At 43.9% G+C, this 20,079-nt stretch overlaps 1 protein-coding gene across 2 annotated transcripts in view; it reads left to right on the top strand.

The window, feature by feature from the left end:
- The window catches only part of FREM2 (FRAS1 related extracellular matrix 2), a 337,043-nt gene that overhangs the window by 137,637 nt on the left and 179,327 nt on the right, over nt 1-20,079 (top strand). For both annotated transcript variants that reach the window (XM_079779003.1, XM_079779002.1), the window contains one exon: nt 14,882-15,028. In XM_079779003.1, coding sequence (XP_079635129.1) covers nt 14,882-15,028 — 147 coding nt within the window. The remainder of the gene's footprint in view (nt 1-14,881; nt 15,029-20,079) is intronic.

Raw genomic sequence — 20,079 nt, 5'->3', positions numbered from 1 at the left:
CGATCCAAGACATGGCACCAGAAAGATGTTATTGGAGAGCCACCCAAGCCAGAGGGGAAACTTCCCTATTTGGCTCTTGTCATATTCATGAGAAAGAATTAAGATGAGTGACAGAAAGCAGTGTTGAAGCAAAGCAAGTGAATGTATTAAGGGATGCACTTGTCATACAGCACAAGCAGGCAATTCCACTCGTCTGAGCACCTCACCTGGTGGGGGTTTAAGAGTTTTATACTTTTCCCCCTATAGATTTCAAGGTTCTCCTGCCAGGTAGACTACATTTCAAGGTCCCCCTTTTACATTGGTTGGCTTTTCCTAGAATTTATGAGAATATCTGGAAATTTTATCTTGGCAGGTCCCAAAACTGCGGACTTCTTTGTTCGGTGGCTGAGATAAACTCTTTTTTTTTTTCCCCCTTCCCATCCTCCTGCCCTAGCAGCTGTCCATCCTGCCTAACAGAAGGATTAAATAGGTATTTAGTCACCAATAACCTCTACTAGCTCGCATTTATTCTTAATAACATAAAATATTTATACAATCTTCAAGAATAGAAGTATGCAGTACATTTTATGAAAGGGTCATTTAAATTACATTTTAAAAAAGACTCAGTATTTAAAGAGTTATGTTACATAAATCTATAAGACTTTTACTGCACCAGAAAAATGAAGCACTACTGAATATTTTTCAACCAATACATTAGACTCCCTAATTTACTTAATAGGCATTTTTCTACTGGTAAGACTGCACTCCTGGATCATGTGTTACAATAGGGGTAGACAGAGTGAACAGACAAAGTAAACATATATAGTATATGAGGTTATGGGAAGCACTGTAAAGAAAAATTAATCAGAATAAAGGAGCTAGATGGTGCTGAGTTTTGCATTGGGTCTTGCTGTTTCACTTAGTGTCAAGGGAAGAAGGCCTCAGGACTCAATATTCTTAACCCTTTGCACTCGCTTGCTTTTTTCTCGAGCTGCTACCGATGCTAACTGTGTCGAGTCACACTCGACATCCGAGTGCAAAAGGTTAAAACATGTAATATCTCGAAGAAAGGTGATATAATTTCTGAATTATTTCAGGAAAGGGTTAGAATAAATTTTATAATTTGCTACAAGTGTTAAAATTTAGAGAAGTAGAGAAACTATATGGTTAGTAATCTCTTACTCTCTGATATAGGGGAAAGGAAATAGGAATAAAATTCACAAGACTATAAAATAAACTTTATTTGTTGATCATGAGAGTTACTGAATAGGTCAGAAGTTATTAGGCACAAGTCAAATAAAACTGCAGTACGTGCTTTGCTTGTGTAAGCAGAAATTGTTATGAAAAAAGAATAAAACAAGCAGGAGTTACAAAGTAGCCACTTTACTACAAATAATCATCCTATCTAATAAAGAGGGAGTATGCTAATTGACCCTCATACCATTGCAAAGATGGCAACACCCACAGCCAATATGGAGGGAATATGCTAATTGACTGCCCCACCCTCGAAGATCGCAGCGCCCACAGCCAATAAGGAGGGAATATGCCAACTGACTGCCATGCCCTCAAAGATGGTGGCACCCACAGCCACAAGATGGCGGTACTCAAGGCCGGCCTGGAGGCACAGGCAAGCCTCAGATGGCAGCTGCCCAGCTGCCCAGGGCTGCCCGAGGCTCAGGTAACCAGGGCCGGCCAAGTGATGGAGGCGTCACCTTCCCTTGATCGCCGGGTCACCTCCCGTCCCCGAGGGCTCCCGGGCTGTGAGAAGGGGCAGGCCGGGCTGAGTGACACCCCCCATCCAGTGCATGAATTTTCATGCACCAGGCCTCTAGTACTTCTATAGATTTCTTCTGTCAAAAAATAAATAGATTTTGTTTTGTCCCAGGAACTACGTGGGACTTGGAGACTAGAAAGATAAATTCAACCATGCCTATCCTGGTGTGCTTAGGCAGTTAGAAGCAGACACACATGCATGTAGATAAAGAATTCCAATTTACTCTGATTGGAGATATAGAAATACACAAAACAATAAACAAGAACACCAATTTTCCTACAAAACTGTAGTGGGAATTCTCTTTAATCTTTAGTACAGGTCAATTGATAATTCAAAGTCACTGCAGTTTTTATTTTCAAAATTTCTAGCAAAGATGAACACTTTTTCCCTTCTTCATGCCTTCACTATGCTTTCCTTTGTGCAGATTTATTTTGTCATCAGTTTATTAGTCTTGATGTTTTCCTGTCTTCATTTCTTCTCTAGTGTAGCTCTCTTAGTGTAAACTCAGAAGAGAAGAAACAAATTAAAATTGGGCTTGTAGCTGTGTTTATTATTTGGCCTTTTTTCCCCACCCTTTTACAGAAAGACTTAAAAGAAATTACTGTCTTTATTTATAAACCTCACCTTTCTCTAAAATAATTGGTGTAGATCAAAGGAAATAGAGGGATATGTGCAAACTGATCAGCTGATAACCATTTCTCCTTTCATTCACCTAGAAGAGCAGCTTTCTTGTTGGAAAGATCACAAACAAGGCTTATTTTCTCTTGATAGGCAGCCAGCTCCATTTTGGTAGAAAGGTTAGAGGAGAAAGCTTTATCTTCACAGTAGAATGGAATTGATGAAAAGAGCTGTTTGTTGTAAGAAATGGAGTGGACTATAATGGAGAAGGGAGGCAGAGACTGGGATATTTGTTTTTTCTTAAGTGGTTATAATTAAAGCCTTTCACCCAATTGCTCAGTCAACCAGAAAAAGTTAATTTGTGAAGTTCTGTGTGTTTTTAACATCACAAATAAGCCTTGTAACCTTCTCTATTGAAAAACTTGCTCTCCAGAGGTATCTTGTGAGACATAAGTCATCCTGCAACTTGGGTACTTGATATTTTTATTAGACTAAATTGCTTCCTTCCCTCTTTCCAATTTCTTCTCCTAAAGATCAAGGAATTTTATGAAGAATTATGTCAGCTATTGTATATCTGTATAACAGTTATTGAACATAAGCTGTATCTCCATAAGCTGTATCATATTCTAGAGTTGTGTATCAAATGAAGTAACTATAGTGATTCTTTTTAAAAAAATCTTTATTGAAAGTATTACATAGGTCCTCCTTTTCCCCCCATTAACCTCTTCCAGCCTGCTGCCGTCTCCCAACCCTCCAGGCCCTCCTCACCCCATTATCTGTGTCCACGGGTTATACATATATACATCCTATCTAATAATAGAGTAGTATGCAAATTAACCATCACTCCGCGACAAAAATGGCGGCGCCCATAGACACAAGATGGCGGCGCCCAGGCCCGCAGGAGTCCCCCAGTCCCAGGGAAGGCTGCCGCTGAGAGAAGGCAGCGAGCAGCCCAGCCTGTTGGCCTAGGAGGCGGCTTTGCCCTCCAGCCAGATCCTCTTCTAGCCCTGAAACTGGCCGTGGGTCGGGGAGGCGCCCACGCTCGGCCGCCATGATCAGCTTCATGCCCGACCCCGGCCGTGGGTCTGGAGGCGCCCGCGCACAGCCGCCTCCATCGGCTGCCCTCCGCGACCCGGGCCGTGGGTCCGGGAGACGCCCGCGCACGGCCACCTCCATCGGCTGCCCTCCGCGACCCGGGCCGTGGGTCCGGAAGGAGCCCGCGCATGGTCGCCTCCATCGGCTGCCCTCCGCGACCAGCTGCCTAGATCAGCTGCCCTCCGCGACCCCGGTCCGTGGGTCTGGGAGGAGCCCGCGCACGGCCGCCTCCATCGGCTGCCCTCCCGGACCCGGTCCGTGGGTCCGGGAGGCGCCCGCGCACGGCCGCCTTGATCGGCTGACCTCCGCGACCCGGGCCCTGGGTCTGGGAGGCGCCCGCGCACGGCCGCCTCCATCGGCTGCCCTCCCGGACCCGGTCCGTGGGTCCGGGAGGAGCCCGCGCACGGCCGCCTCCATCGGCTGCCCTCCCGGACCCGGTCCGTGGGTCTGGGAGGAGCCCGCGCACGGCCGCCTCCATAGGCTGCCCTCCGCGACCAGCTGCCTAGATCAGCTGCCCTCCGCGACCCCGGTCCGTGGGTCTGGGAGGCGCCCGTGCTTGGCCGCCTCCATCGGCTGCCCTCTGAGACAGGCTGCCTGGATCAGCTGCCCTCTGTGACCCGGGCCGTGGGTCTGGGAGGCGCCTGCCCACGGCAGCCTCCATCAGCTGCCTGCCCAGACCTGGGCCGTGGGTCTGGTAGGCGCCCGCGCTGGGCCGCCTCCATAGGCTGCCCTCCGAGACCGGCTGCCTCCATCATCTGCCCTCCGAGACCAGCTGCCTTGATCAGCTGCCCTCCGCGACCCGGGCCGTGGGTCTGGGAGGCGACTGCACAAGGCCGGCGCGATCAGCTGCCCACAGTGGCCTGGGCATTGGGCCTGCGAGGTTCCCATGCATGGCAGGAGCCGTCTGCTGCCTGTCCCAGCCTGGGCTGTGGGCCTGGGAGACCCAGGCTGCCTATACACCTCCCTCCCCACCCCCTCACCCTGCCCCCTCTGAGATCAGCTCCCATCTGCAGCTGGGGGGTGTAGGCCTGGGAGGCAGCCGTGCCCCCCAGAGCTATTCCCTGCAAGAGGCAGCCTGGGGTGTCAGGCTGCACCCCCATGGAGTGATCCCCCACACACACTATAGCCTTGGAACTTCCCTTGCCGCCAGCAGAGTGATTCCAGATGGGCGGTGATATCTGGGCGATGCTGCCCAGCAAACCTCTCCCATTGGGTAGAAAGTTCTGACCAGGTTAGGGAGGTAAATGGGTTTTGTTTAAAATCTTTAGGAACCACATGGAAATGTCTGAGGTAGGGTTTCACATCGGAAGTAACTTACAACTAATTTCTGAAGGCAAACCTGGAGATTGCAGTTACATTACTGGAGAGTACCCCGAGGTCCGGAGGTTGGCTCTGCAGCGGTGGTGCAGAGTGCTCCCCACCCTGGTTCCTCAGCACCTCGGGCAGGGCTTGAGCCCACCCAGGAAGGCCTTTTCCCCTACAGTTTTCACCAAGGCAGGGAGGTTTTGTAGACATGAATAAGAAGTGCCCATGCACAAGTCCTGAAGATGCCGGGGCCGGCAGAAATGACAATCAAACCGGGAAAAGAGCAAAACCAGAAACACCACCAATCCCATCATAGATCATCTTTTTCTTCAGATGACTGTGTGTTTCCCTCTTCTTTGTCTTCTGGAAGCAAGACAGATTCAAGTACTGACAATTCTACCAACGGAAAAGTTAAGAGAAAGAGAGGACAGAAAAGGAATAAAAGGAAAAAAGAAAGAAAGGACAAAAGTTGAAACATCAAGAAAAAGAAAGAAAGAAAAAAGAAAGAAATAACCACATCATATCACCTTTCGAAGGTCTCATGAAATTCCTGTTTAAGTTTATTTTATGACACTTTAGTTTGGGTTTACATTTTTTACTGGTTTGTGAAGACCACGGCAGGTACACAGTCCAATATGTTAAAGAAAAAAACCCTATCTACTAAAGAGGTAATAGGAGGGGAGAGCATTTGGGGGTGACCGGGCTGTCAGGGGAAGGCAGTTGGGGATGACTGGGCTGGCAGGGGAACAGTTAGGCATTGATCAGGCTGGCAGGAGAGTGGTTAGGGGGTGATCAGGCTGGCAGGCAGGCAAGCAGTTCGGAGCCAGCAATCCTGGATTGTGAGAGGGATGTCCGACTGCCCGTTTAGGCCCGATCCTAGGATCGGGCCTAAACGGGCAGTCGGACATCCCTTGAGGGGTCCCAGATTGGAGAGGGTGCAGGCTGGGCTGAGGGACACCCCAACCCCGTGCACGAATTTCGTGCACCGGGCCTCTAGTATATACATATAAGTTCATTGATTGATCTCTCTCCCCTTCCCTCTCCCCTGCCTTCCCTCTGAAGTTCAACAGTCTGTTCATGCTTCTATGTCTCTGGGTCTATTTTTGATCATCAGTTTATTTAGTTCATTAGATTCCACATATGAGTGAGATCATGTGATACTTACCTTTCTCTGACTAGCTTTTGCTCAGCATAATATTCTCCAGGACCATCCATGATGTTGCAAATGGTAAGAGTTCTTTCTTTTTTAGTGTCACATAGTATTCCATTGTTTAAATGTACCATAATTTTTATCCACTCATCTGCTGATGGGCAATTAGGCTATTTCCAAATCTTAGCTATTGTAAATTGCACTGCTATGAACATAGGGGTGCATATATTCTTTCTGATTAGTGTTTTGGGGTTCTTAGGATATATTCCTAGAAGTGGGATAACTGGGTCAAATGGCAGTTCCATTTTTAATTTTTTGAGGAAACTCCATAATGTTTTCCACAGTGTCTTCACGAGCAGTGTACTAAGGTTCCCTTTTTCTCCCCTTCTTCGACAACATTTGGCATTCGTTGATTTGTTCGGGATAGCCATTCTGACAGGTGTGAGGTGATATCTCATTTTGATATGCATCTCATGACTGATTAGTGACTTTCACGATTTTTTCATATGCCTCTTGGCCTTCTGTATGTCCACTTTGGAGAGGTGCTGACTTAGGTCCTTTACCCATTTTTTAATTGTATTGTTTGTCTTACTTTGGTTACGTTGTATGAGTTCCCTATATATTTTGGAGATTAACCCCTCATCAGATGTATCATTGGCAAATATGTCCTCACATGTAGTGGGCTATCTTATTGTTTTATTGATGATTTCTTTTGAAATACAGAAGTTTTTATTTTAATGTAGACCCATTTGTTTCTTTTCTCCTTAATATCCATTGTCCTGGGTGATGTATCGGTAAATATATTGCTACAAGAGATGTCTGAGAGTTTCATGCCTACAGTTTCTTCTAGGACAGTGGTCGGCAAACTGCAGCTGGCGAGCTGCGGTTTGCCGTTCTGTTGACTAATGAGTTTGCCAACCACTGCTAGGGAAAAACACTTAAAAAAACATTTTAATAATGTACTAATGTCTTTAACCTGAAGTCAAACCTTCTGGGTAAGGGTAATGCCTTAGCAGTGGTCAGCAAACTCATTAGTCAACAGAGCAGCAAACTGCTGCTCGCGAGCCGCAGGTGGCTCGCGAGCCGCAGTTTGCCGACCACAGTTCTAGGACTTTTATGGTTTCATGTCTTACATTTAAGTCTTGTACCCATTTTGAGTTTATTCTTGTGTATGGTGTAAGTTGGTGGTCTAGTTTCATTTTTTTGCATATGCCTGTTCTATTTTCCCAACACCATTTATTGAAGAGACTACCTCTACTCCAATGTATGCTTTTACCTCCTTTGTCAAATATTAATTGAGAATAATGGCTTTGGTCGATTTCCAAGTTCTCTTTTCTGTTCCATTGATCTATATGCCTGTTCTTGTGCCAGTATCAGGCAGTTTTGAGAACAGTGGCTTTGAAGTATAACTTGATATCTGGTATTGTAATCCCTCCAACTTTGTTCTTCTTCTTCAAGATTGGTGCAGCTATTCAGGGTCTTTTTGGTTTCATATAAATTTTTGGAATGTTTGTTGTAGGTCTGTGAAATATTCCCTTGGTATTTTAGTAGGGATTGCATTGAGTCTATAGATTGCTTTGGGTGATATGGACATTTTAATGATGTTGATTCTACCAATCCATAAACATGGTATATTCTTCTACTAACTTATATCTTCCTCTATCTCTTTCTTCAATGTCCTGTAGTTTCAGAGTACAGGTCTTTTACCTCCTTGATTAAGTTTATTCCTAAACATCTTAATTTTTTATTGCAATGGTATATAATAAAAGCCCAGTGACTGAATGATATATAATAAAAGCCCTATATAATAAAAGCCCAGTGACTGAAACTGCAGAATGACCAACGACCAGCCCGTAGCTATGACGAGCACTGACCCAGACCTTGCTGTTGGCTCCCTGACAGCCCAGAATCCCATTCACCAGCACCCCTGACCCTAGCAGGAGGGAGAATGGAACCAGATACCCACATTCTGGACCCTGACAGCAGGGAGGCGGGAGCCCCATTCCTTGCGGAATAGGCCATTGGTCAGCTTGCTGTCCATGCCCTGACAGCCCAGAATTCTGTTCACCTGTACCCCGGACCCTGAAAGCAGGGAGGCGGGAGCCCCATTCCTCACAGAATCGGCCATTGGTCAGCTTGCTGTCTGCACCCTGACAGTCCAGAATCCCATTCACCCGCACCCCGGACCCTGACAGCAGGGAGGAGGGAATATGTCTAAAGACCAACTATTGGCACAAAGTACCCCTGAAGCCAAAATAAGCCAGCATTGGCAACAGAATGTATCTGAAGACCAACAATTGGTACAACATAGCTCTGCAGCCAAAAGAAAGTGGTGTTATCAACAGAAAATGTTTGAAGACCAACGATTGGCACAAAGTACCTCTGAAGCTGAAAGAAAGCATTGTTGTCGACAGAATGTATCTGAAGACCAACTATTGAGACAACGTACTTCTGAAGCCAAATGAAGCCTGTGACGACGACAGAATATGTCTAAAGAACAATCATCAACAAGTACAACCAATAGTGGTAGGAACTGCCTTCACAGCGAAAATGGAGTAAATGAGGATGCAATTATCAAACATGTTACATGTCAATTTTGCCTATCACTAAATTTCTCCAATGAAAAACCATCTGATGGAAAATTTACTCGATGTTGTAGCAAAGATAAATATTGCCCAAATGATATACATTTTCCAGAATACCTGGTATATTTTTAAAAATTAATGATAAACAAAGATTCTAACAGTAAAAAATTCATGTAAAATATTTGTTCAATACTTTTGCTTTTGCTTTAATGGGTGCAAATATTGCATCACAATCAGGATATTGGACATGCTGTTTTAGAATACACGGACAAGTTTATCACCGTACTGGATGATACTTTACATCCTTTGGATGGTGTTTCTTAGAAGTTTTCTCAACTCTGTATTTTAGATATGGCTGAAGTGATGAGTAAAAGATTAGCAATGCCAAAAAACCAAGGTTACTCAGAAAGACTCATGATCAACAACCTCATGTATGAAATAAATGAATTAACAAAATCATACAAGATGCTACATGAGGTAGAAAAGGAAGCCGAATCTGAAGCAGCAGGGAAAGGTATTGCTCCCACGGAAGTAACTATGGCAATTAAATACAATTGTAATAGTTATCCAGGTAGATATAATTATCTCCATGTAACCGAAGTTGCCATCATATTCAGAAACGAAGATCAGAACCTCCTTCTGAAATGGACTTGCTCTTTCATTGTAAACCAGAACCCAATAATCTGAATGCCACATTAGATGCAATAACATATTCTATTCTTTTCCCACATGGTGAAAAAGACTTGGGAATGGATATTGCATTAAGACTCAGAGACAACAGTGTAATCGATAATAATCCTAGACGAAATGTAAGGACACGAGTCACACAAATGCAATATTATGGATTTCATCTCTCTTTCTGGGACACATGCAATCCTATTTTAAATGCAGGAAAGTTATCTCAACAGTATATTGTCAATTAATATTAAAAAATGGAAGCCAATTGGATATATTTCATTAAAGCAAACCAATCTAAGTTGAGAGTTGAAAAATATAGTGGTTTGATGGATTATCTCACATCTAGATCTAAAAATGACAATGTGCCGATTGGTAAAATAATACTTCCGTTGTCTTTTGAGGGTAGTCCCAGAAATATGCTACAGCAATATCAGGATGCTATGGCAATTGTAATGAAGTGTGGCAAGCCCAATTTCAATCCAAAATGGACAGATATTACAAACAATTTACAACACTGGCAAAAAGTTGAAAACAGACCTGACTTGGTAGCCAGGGTTTTTAATATTAAGCTGAATGCTCTTTTAAATGATATATGTAAATTCAATTTATTTGGCAAAGTTACAGCTAAAATTCATGTCATTGAATTTCAGAAACATGGACTGCTTCACGCTCACATATTATTGATATTAGATAGTGAATCCAAATTACGAACAGAAGATGACATTGACCGTATAGTTAAGGCAGAAATTCCAGATGAGGACCAGTGTCCTCGACTTTTTCAAATTGTAAAATCAAATATGGTACATGGACCATGTGGAATACAAAATCCAAATAATCCATGTATGGAACATGGAAAATGTTCAAAGGGATATCCGAAAGAATTTCAAAATGCGACCATTGGAAATATTGATGGATATCCCAAATACAAACGAAGATCTGGTAGCACCATGTCTATTGGAAATAAAGTTGTCTATAACACTCGGATTGTCCCTTATAACCCATATTTGTGCCTTAAATATAACGGTCATATAAACGTTGAAGTCTGCGCATCAATTAAAAGTGTCAAATATTTATTTAAATACGTCTATAAAGGGCACAATTGTGCAAATATTCAAATTTCTGAAAAAAAATTATTATCAATCATGACAAAGTACAGGACTTCATTGACTCCAGGTATGTGAGCGCTCCTGATGCTGTTTGGAGACTTTTTGCAATGCAAATGAATGACCAATCTCACACAATCAAAAGATTAGCTCTTCATTTGCCAAATGATCAGAATTTGTATTTTTATGCCCATGATTTTGCTGAAGTAATAGATAGGGCTAAAAGGCATAACTCGACTTTGATGGCTTTGTTTTTATTGAATAGAGAAGATTCTGACGTGCATAATTATTATTATTGGGAAATTCCACATTATGTGTTTAATAATTCTTCGTGGAGAAAACGCCAAAAGGATAGGGATAAAGTATTAGGTAGACTGTTCACTGTGAGCTTTAAAGAACCAGAATGATATTACTTTAGACTTTTGTTTCTTCATGTAAAAGGTGCGATACATTTTGCTGATCTGCGAACTGTAGGAGGTGTAATTTATTATACATTTAATGAAGCTGCTAAACATAGAGGATTATTAATTGACGACACTATTGGGAAAGATACGATTGATCTTAATATGCCAAAACAACTATGGCAACTTTTTGCATACATATGTGTGTTTGGATGTCCTTCTGCTGCAGACAAATTATGGGATGAGATTAAATCTCTTTTTATTGAAGATTTTTGTTGGAAATTACACTGAAGAGAAGGTGCCTGTGTGAACTGTGAAATGCATGCTAATGAAATTCAGGAGGTATTCACATTGCATGGAATGAAATGTTCGCATTTCAAACTTTCAAACTATCCTTTATTAATGAATACAACTACATGTGATGAATCCTATGACAACAAGCAGAGATTTTGATAAATTCTCTGAATGATGAACAGTTGGCAGACTTTCAGACTATAACTTCAGCCATCGAGGATCAAACTGTACACCCCAAATGCTTTTTCTTGGATTGTCCAGGTAGTAGTGGAAAAACATATCTTTATAAAGTTTTTATACATTATATTAGAGGTCATGGTGGTACTGTTTTACCCACAGCATCTACAGGAATTGCTGCAAATTTAATTCTCGATGGAAGAACCTTTCATTCCCAATATAAATTACCAATTTCATTAAATGAAACTTCAATGTCTAGACTCAATAAAAAAAGAGTGAAGTTGCTAAAACCATTAAAAAGGCCCAACTTTTCATTATTGATGAATGCACCATGGGATCCAGTCATGCTATAAACACCTTAGACAGATTACTAAGAGAAATTATGAATTTGAATGTTGCATTTGGTGGGAAAGTTCTCCTTCTTGGAGGGGATTTTTGACAATGTCTCAGTGTTGTGCCACATGCTATGTGATCGGCCATAGTACAAACAAGTTTAAAGTACTGTGATGTTTGGGGATGTTTCAGAAAGTTGTCTCTTACAACAAATATGAGATCAGAGGATTCTGCTTATAGCAAATGGTTAGTAAAACTTGGAAATGACATACTTGGTAGCAGTTTTCATTTAGGAATGGATATTATTGAACTCCCCTGTGAAATGATTTGTAACGGATCTATTATTGAAGCTACCTTTGGAAATAGTATATCTATAGGTAATATTAAAAATATATCTAAACATGCAATTCTTTGTCCAAAATATGAGCACATTCGTAAATTAAATGATGAGATTTTGGATATACTTGAGGGAGATTTTCACACCTATTTGAGTGATGATTCCAACAGATGATGCCGAAAATGAAAATTTTCCCATCGAATTTCTTAATAGTATTACTCCTTAGGGAATGCCATGTCATAAATTAAAATTGAAAGTAGGTGCAATCATCATACTACCGAGAAATCTTAATAGTAAATGGGGTCTTTGTAATGGTACCAGATTTATTATCAAAAGACTAGGGGCCCAGTGCGCGAATTTGTGCACCTTGGGAGGAACTGTGGGCCGCGAGGCTGAGGAGGGCACAGGGGTGGGTCTCAGCCCATCCTCCACGCCCCTGCCCAGCCCCTCCCCCCGCAGCCCCCGGTCCCTTGCCCCGCTCCCGCTGCCGCCACTGCCATGTGATGAAGGTGCTGAGCAATTGGGGCCGGTGCCATCAGCGGGTGCGAGTGGCGGCTGCTGCTCCAGTTGCCCCTCAGGAGCAGGGGGAGGTGGAGAAGCCCTCAGGGGTGACCAGGGCCGGCAGCCATGCTCACACCCACTGATGGCACAGAGTGATTGGGACCGGCGCTGGGCACCGGCAGCAGGTGAGAGCAGTGGCTCCAGTGCCGGCTGTGGGTGCAAGTGGGGCTGGCACCGGCAGTGGGTGTGAGAGGCGGCTGCCAGCCCTGATCCCTCCTCAGGAGGCGGGGAGGTGGGAAAGCCCTGAGGGGTAATCGGGGCCAGCAGCCACCGCTCGCACCTGCTGATGGTGCCAAGCGATCAGGGCTGGCGCCAGGCGTCGGTAGCAAGTGGGAGCGGCAGCTCCAGTGCCGGCAGCAGATGCACGTGCCAGGTGGGACTGTGGTGTGTGGGAGCAAAGATTTTTCAGTACCACCTGAGGCTCAGCCCGATGACAGCGACTGGTGCCCAGCCTTGGTCTGGCGCCCCCGCTGACCTGCTCCACCATCCTGAGGTGTCCTACATCTGTCATGTTCCCCGTGCTCCCCCTGGTTGACAGCACGTCATAGTGACTGGTTGTTCGGTTGTTCTGCCATTTGGTCTATTTGCATATTAAGGTTTTATATATATAGATTGCGACCTAACATAATTGAAGCTGAATTATTAACAGGATCTGCAGAAGGAGAGGTTGTTCTGATTCCAAGAATTGATTTGTCCCATCTGACACTGGCCTCCCATTTAAATTAATTCGGAGACAATTTCCTGTGATGCCAGCATTTGCGATGACAGTTAATAAATCACAAGGACAAACTCTAGACAGAGTAGGAATATTCCTACATAAATCTATTTTTGGACATGGTCAGTTATATGTTGCTTTCTCTCGAGTTCGAAGAGCGTGTGATGTTAAAGTTGTAAACACTTCATCACAAGGGAAATTAGTCAAGCACTCTGAAAGTGTTTTTTACTCTTAATATGGTATACAGGGAGATATTAGAATAAGTTTAATCAATTTATCAGTCATTGTTTGTATCAATGTTTTTATATCATATTTTTATATCATGTTTTTGTTGTTTTTATATCATGTTTTTGTTGTTTTTGTATCATGTCTTTGATGTTGTTATGTTGTCATTGTGTATTTATTAATAAATTTATATATTATTTTCATATACATTTTACTAATTTTCTTTAATCTCTGACATTTCCATTATAGAGAAAGGGTGAATAGTGATATTAAAGTATTTATTCTAATTAATTCCCTTTCAATGTGCACGAATTCGTGCATTGGGCCACTAGTTGGTGTATAAAAATGCCATGGATTTTTGGGTGGTAATTTGGTAGCCTGCTACATTTTCAAATTCATTTATTAAATCTAGTAGTTTTTTTTTTATGGAGTCTTTAGGGTTTTCTATGTACAATATCATGTCATCTGTGAATAATGAGAGTTTTACTTCCTCCTATCCAATTTGGATGCCTTTTATTTCTTCTTGTCTGATTGCTATGGCCAGGAGTTCCAAAGCTGTTGGACAAGAGTTGTGATAGAGGGCATCCCTGTCTTGTTCCTGTTCTTAGGGGAAATAGTTTTAGTTTTTGCCCATTGAGTATGATGTTGGCTGTAGGTTTGTCATATATGGCCGTTAGTAAGTTGAGGTATTATCCCTCTATTCCCACTTTGCTGAAAGTTTTTATCTAAAAAGGGTGTTGGATTCTGTCAAATGCTTCTTCTGTATCAATTGATAGATATGATGATGTGATTTTTGTCTTGCAATCTTTTGATGTGCTATATCACATTTATTGATTTGAGAATATTATACCATCCTTGCATTCCTGGAATAAATCCAATGTGGTCATAATGTATGATCTTTTTAATGTATTGCTGGATTCGATTTGCTAAAATTTTGTTGATTTTAGCATCTATGTGCTCTTTCTTTGTCATATCTTTATCTGGTTTTGGAATTGGGGTAATTCTGGCCACATAGACATCGTTTTGAAGTGTTCCTTCCTCTTAAATTTTTTGGAATAGCTTGAGGAGAATAGGAATTAGTTCTTCTTTGAATATTTGGTAAAACTCCCCTGTGAATCCATCAGAACCATGGCTTTTGTTTGCTAGGAGTTTTGTGTGTGTGTGTGTGTGTGTGTGTGTGTGTGTGTGTGTGTGTGTGTGTGTTTTATTACTGCTTCAATTTTATCAGTAGTTACCAGCCTATTTATGTTTTATGATTCTTCCTGATTGAGTTTTGGAAGGTTGTATTTTTCTAGGAATATGTCCACTGTGTCCAGGATGTCCAGTTTGTTGGAATAAAGTTGTTCTTAGTATTTTTTATGTTCCTTTGTATTTCTGTGGGGTCCGATGTTACTTCACCACTTTAGTTTCTGATTTTGCTTGTTTGGGTCCCCTCTCTTTGTTTCCTGGTGAGTCTGGCTAGAGGTTCATCATGTTGCATTATTAAAGTAGTCTTGGAATTTTTAAGGTCATTCATTCACAAATTTGGTGCTTTAAATTTTTGTTTTCTAGGTGGAAACAAGTTAACCAAGCAGCATTTTCACCTGAATTGGGCATGGATCTCCTTTGAAAAGGAATATTACCTGATCAATGAGGACTCCAAATTTCTAGATGTTGTTATTAAGCGTAGAGGTTACTTGGGAGAGACTTCATTTATAAGTAAGTTTAATTTCCACTTCCTTCACAAAATCCCAGTTTTCTAGCAAGTTCAAAATTTTATAATGATTAAAATATTTTTAGTTTACTGCTCTAGTTTTAAAGATTAGGGAGATGTTGACATTTAAATGTCCTTTAACTGCTAAATAAAAACATGCCAAAAGTTTTATGTCAAGGCTAAATCATCAAGACAAAGGCTATAAAAATAGGAAATATGAATTAAAATATAGACCTCTTCAAATCTACATATGATCTTTCTGTGATATAAAATAACTTTACAAAACTGTCAGTAATCACCCATAAGTTAAAAAATGTTAAATGTCTCTAGACCTTAAATAAGTGTAGGCAATTATGTAATTTATTCATAAGATACATGTGTGGAAATAACAGTGTAAAACATATGTGAAGGCTACTTCAATAATAAACAAAAAATTATTCAGTACCATATTATCCACCTACCTAATAAAGAGGGAATATGTTAATTGACCCTCACGCCATCGCAAAGATGGTGGTGCCCACAGCCAATAAGAAGGGAATATGCTAATTTACTGTCACACCCTCAAAGATGACGGCACCCACAGCCAATTAGGATGGAATATGCTAATTGACTGTCGCGTTTTCAAAGATGGCAGCACCTACAGCCATAAGATGGTAGTGCCCAGTCCCTTCAGCCCTGCTGGGGTGGCAGGCACACACAAGGCCGGGCCCACCCCCAGGCGGGCCTGGCTGCTTTGCACGCTTGCCTCCAGAGCCCCCCAGCCACTCAGGGCCAGCCCGAGGCTCAGGCAAGCCTTGGATGGCGGCTGCCCAGCCACCCAGGGCTGCATGAGGCTCAGGTAACCAGGGCCGGCCAAGGCTTGCGCTGCCGGCAGTGGCAGCAGCAGAGGTGTGATGGGGTGTCACCTTCTCCTGATCGCCAGGTTGCTTCCTGCCCCTGAGGGCTCCCAACTGTGAGAGGGGGCAGGCTGGGCTGAGGGACACCCCCCCCTCTAGTGCATGAATTTTCATGCACCGGGCCTCTAGTTAAAATATAATTTACTATTTGTTTATTGCATTTGAATGCTCACTAAAGTTTCAAGAACCCCAACACTGCATAAAAGCACTACATAGAATATATATGTTGTGATTTTCTTCAGTACCAACAAAAAAGTTTTAAATACTAATCATTTTCTGCTGCATTGCCCTTTTGAATGAAACAGAGTTAAAAGCAATTTTCTAAAACTCCAATTCAAGCTCACATTCAATTTCATGTAAGTGTAAAATAGGTATTTTAACCAATAAGTATATTGGTAATTTTAGGCAGTAATATAGTTGGCACAAAATATTTGGTATATTGATAAAAAATAATAGCACCCCAAGCAATTATATATTTTCTGTACCATGTTTTATATATATCTAGACTGATAGAATGTTCATAGACAAAAGAGCTTTTATTGAGTGAAAGTATCAACTAAGATACGAATCTAGAAAAATTTTGGCAGAATAAAAAGTTGTAATTGCGTTTATGTCTTCAAAATGCTGTTTGGAAATTTTACTGGTCTATAAGTTAAAATGCTTTAAATAGTAGATCCCCATCCACACACATGAGCACACACATACACACATCCTTGCCACAGTCATAATTCTCACCTGCTCCCCACAATTTCCCCTGATGTTTAGATGCTGGATAATAATTATCCCGTAATTTAAAAATACTCTTTGTTTTATAACTTTAGAAGAGGGGTTTTCACACTATGCTCATTTTATTTTATTTTTTTTTTCAAAGAGAAAGGGACAGGGAGAGAGAGATAGAAACATCAATGATGAGAGAGAATCATTGATTGCCTCCTGCACGCCCCCAACCAGGGAGCAAGCCTGCAACCCCAGGCATATTCCCTGACCGAGAATCAAACCGTAACCTCCTGGTCCCTAGGTCAACGCTCAACCACTGAGCCACACCAGCTGGGGTCTGCTGACGTTTTAAGGTTACTCTGAATCTAGGTGGGGTTGGTCTGCCTGCAGACCCATCCTGCAGCAAGGGCAGCTTTGCTTCCATCTACTTTATTTGCATGTGCCTCTTCTTAGGCTGTCATTTACAGTCTCTGTGTTTAACCTTCCTATAGCATAGTGAATGCTTTATTGCTCTCTTTTTTAGAAGCATGTTCTCTCTGGACACACACACATGTTCTGCAGAACAAGAATATGGCCCTGTCTTTCTTTTTGTCAGTGAGAAATTAATCTTCACCGTGCTTTGTGCTTAGAAATAAATCAGAGGAAAATCAAAGTAATAACTAAAAAACTGCCTTACTTAACAATTCTTTATAATTCCTTCATTTATTTACATTTTACTTGAATTCCCACTCTTAATGAGTTTATTTACTTACTAGTGGCCCAGTGCACGAAATTCGTGCACAGGGAGGGTGTGTGTGTCCCTCTGCCCGGCCTGCACCCTCTCCAATCTGGGACCTCTCGAAGGATGTCCTACTGCCAGTTTATAGGGATCGGGCCTAAACCGGCAGTAGAACATCCCTCTCGCAATCCAGGACTCCTGGCTCCTAACTGCTCACCTGCCTGCCTGATTGCCCCTAACAACTCTACCTGCCGACCTGCTCACCCCCACCTACCCTCCCCACTGGCCTGCTCGCCCCCAACTGCCCCCCTGCTGGTCTGCTCACCTCCAACTGCCCCTCCCGTTGACCTGATCATCCCCAACAGCCCCCCCTCCACCTGCCTGATCACCCACAACTGCCCTCCCCTCTTGGCCTCTAACCACCTCTACCTCGGCCCCGCCACCATGGCTTTGTCCAGAAGAACGTCCAGAAGGTTTCCTGAAAGGTCTCCCAGTCTAATTAGAATATTACCCTTTTATTAGTATAGATAGAGGCCTGGTGCATGGGTGGGGGCTGGCTGGTTTGCCCTGAAGGGTGTCCCAGATCAGGGTGGGGGTTCCCTTGGGGCATGGGTGGCCTGGGCGAGGGGCTTATGGTGGTTTGCAGGCTGGCCATGCCCCCATTGGGTGAGGGTCCCTGTTCAGGGAGCGTGGCCAGCCTGGGTGAGGGGCTGAAGGCCATATTTAGGCTGGCCACACCCCCTTCAGGGTGGGGGTCCCCACTGGGGTGCCTGGCAAGCCTGGGTGAGGGGCTGATGGCTGTTTGCAGGCTGGCTGGCCAAGCCCCTGAGCAGGGACCCTCACCTCATGGGGGCATGGCCAGCTTGGGTGAGGGGCTGAGGGCTGTTTTCAGGCTAGCCACATCCCCTTCAGGGTGGGGGTCCCTGCTGGGGTGCCTGGCCAGCCTGGGTGAGGGGCTGATGGCTGTTTGCAGGCTGGCCAAGCCCCCCCAGTGGAGACTCTTACTCCATGGGGGCTTGGCCAGCCTAGGTAATGGGCTGAGGGCTGTTTTCAGACTGGCCATGCCCCCCGGCAACCCAGGCTCCCAGCCCCTCCTTTTTTTTTCCAGCCCCTCCTTGAGCGGAGGCCAGGGCGGGCTGGAAACCTGGGTCGCCCCTGGTGACCCAGGCCCCCAGCCACTCCTTCAGTGGTGGCCAGGGCGGGATGGAAGCCTGGGTCAACCCAGGCCCTCAGCCCCTCCTTGAGCAGAGGCCAGGGCGGGCAGGAAGCTTGGCTTCCTCTGTCACCGGGGGCAACGCAAGCCTCCTGCTTGCTCCAACTCCGTGGATGCTGCCATCTTTGTTGAGTTAATTTGCATACTCACTCCTGATTGGCTGTTGGGTGTAGCGGAGTGATGGTCAATTTGCATGTTTCTCTTTTATTAGTATAGATTCACTCACAAGTAGCCCATTGTAGCAATGGGAATGTTAATAGTTGAAAAATATTTTTAAGCAATATTTTCAGATTTTTCTCTCCATTGCTTTTTTAAAAAGCTGAATGTTAAAATGTCAAACAAGAGTCTTTTTTCTTGTGAAGTTATTTTTCCAATGCACTAATATTTTCTATGTGAGTTCAACACCAGCAATTTTAAAAAGGTTCTATAACTCTGCTTGGTTAACCTCACATGTTAATTAGTAACCTAAGGAGATAGAAAGTTGGAAATACTTTTATGTGCGGCCCACACCCATGAATCATGGGAGATAGTAATAGATTGATGCTAGAACTGGAAATGAAAGTCAGATTAAAATGAAGGGTAATCTTGTAGAAGCTCTACAATGAATATGTTTTATGTTACTGTTCTATGACCTCCACTTTTATTTACGGACTTTTAGAAGTGGATATTTTGCATTATAGCTAAAAGCAAAATATCACTTACCTTCAGGAACACAGTTAGTAAATTATAAATTACATGAAATTTATACATGTATTTTCTCAGAAGTGAGTATACATTTATAACCCATTAATAAATGCATAATTTCATTTCACAAAATGATTTGCATCAAGAATCTTATTGCCACCAGTTATTGAACATCTATACTGATAAAAGGTTAATATGCTAATTAGACCAGGAGACCTTCCAGGAGACCGGCAGTTGGGGGCTATGAGGCCTGAGGGGAGGGCAGTTGGAGGCAATGAGGCCAGCAGGGGAGGGCAGTTGGGGCCCATGAGGCTGGCCAGGGAGGGCAGTTGGGGGCTATGAGGCTGGCAGGGGAGGGCAGTTGGGGGCCATCAGGCTGGCCAGGAAGGGCAATTGGAGGCTATGAGGCCGACAGGGGAGGGCAGTTGGAGGCAATGAGGCCTGAGGGGAGGGCAGTTGGGGGCCGTCAGGGCTGGTCAGGAAGAGCAGTTGGGGGCTATGAGGTGAGCTGGGGAGGGCGGTTGGGGGCCATGAGGTGAGCTGGGGAGGGCGGTTGGGGGCCATGAGGCTGGCAGGGTAGGGCAATTGGAGGCCTGAGGCTGGCAGGGGAGGGCAGTTGGGGGCCATGAGGCTGACCGGGGAGGGCAGTAGGGGGCCATGAGGCCAGCAGGGGAGGGCAGTTGGGGGCAATCAGGCTGGCAGGTGTGGCAGTTGGAGGCAAGCAGGCTGGCAAGGGGGGGGCAGTTGGGGGCAAGAAGGCCGGCAGGCAGAGTGGTTAGGGGTGATAGGGCAGGCAGGCAGGTGAGCGGTTAGGAGCCAGTGGTCCAG

This window comes from Cnephaeus nilssonii, assembly GCF_951640355.1.
Source record: "Cnephaeus nilssonii genome assembly, chromosome: 8".
Classification (NCBI taxonomy): domain Eukaryota; kingdom Metazoa; phylum Chordata; class Mammalia; order Chiroptera; family Vespertilionidae; genus Cnephaeus; species Cnephaeus nilssonii.
This window is presented reverse-complemented; position numbering and strand designations above follow the sequence as displayed.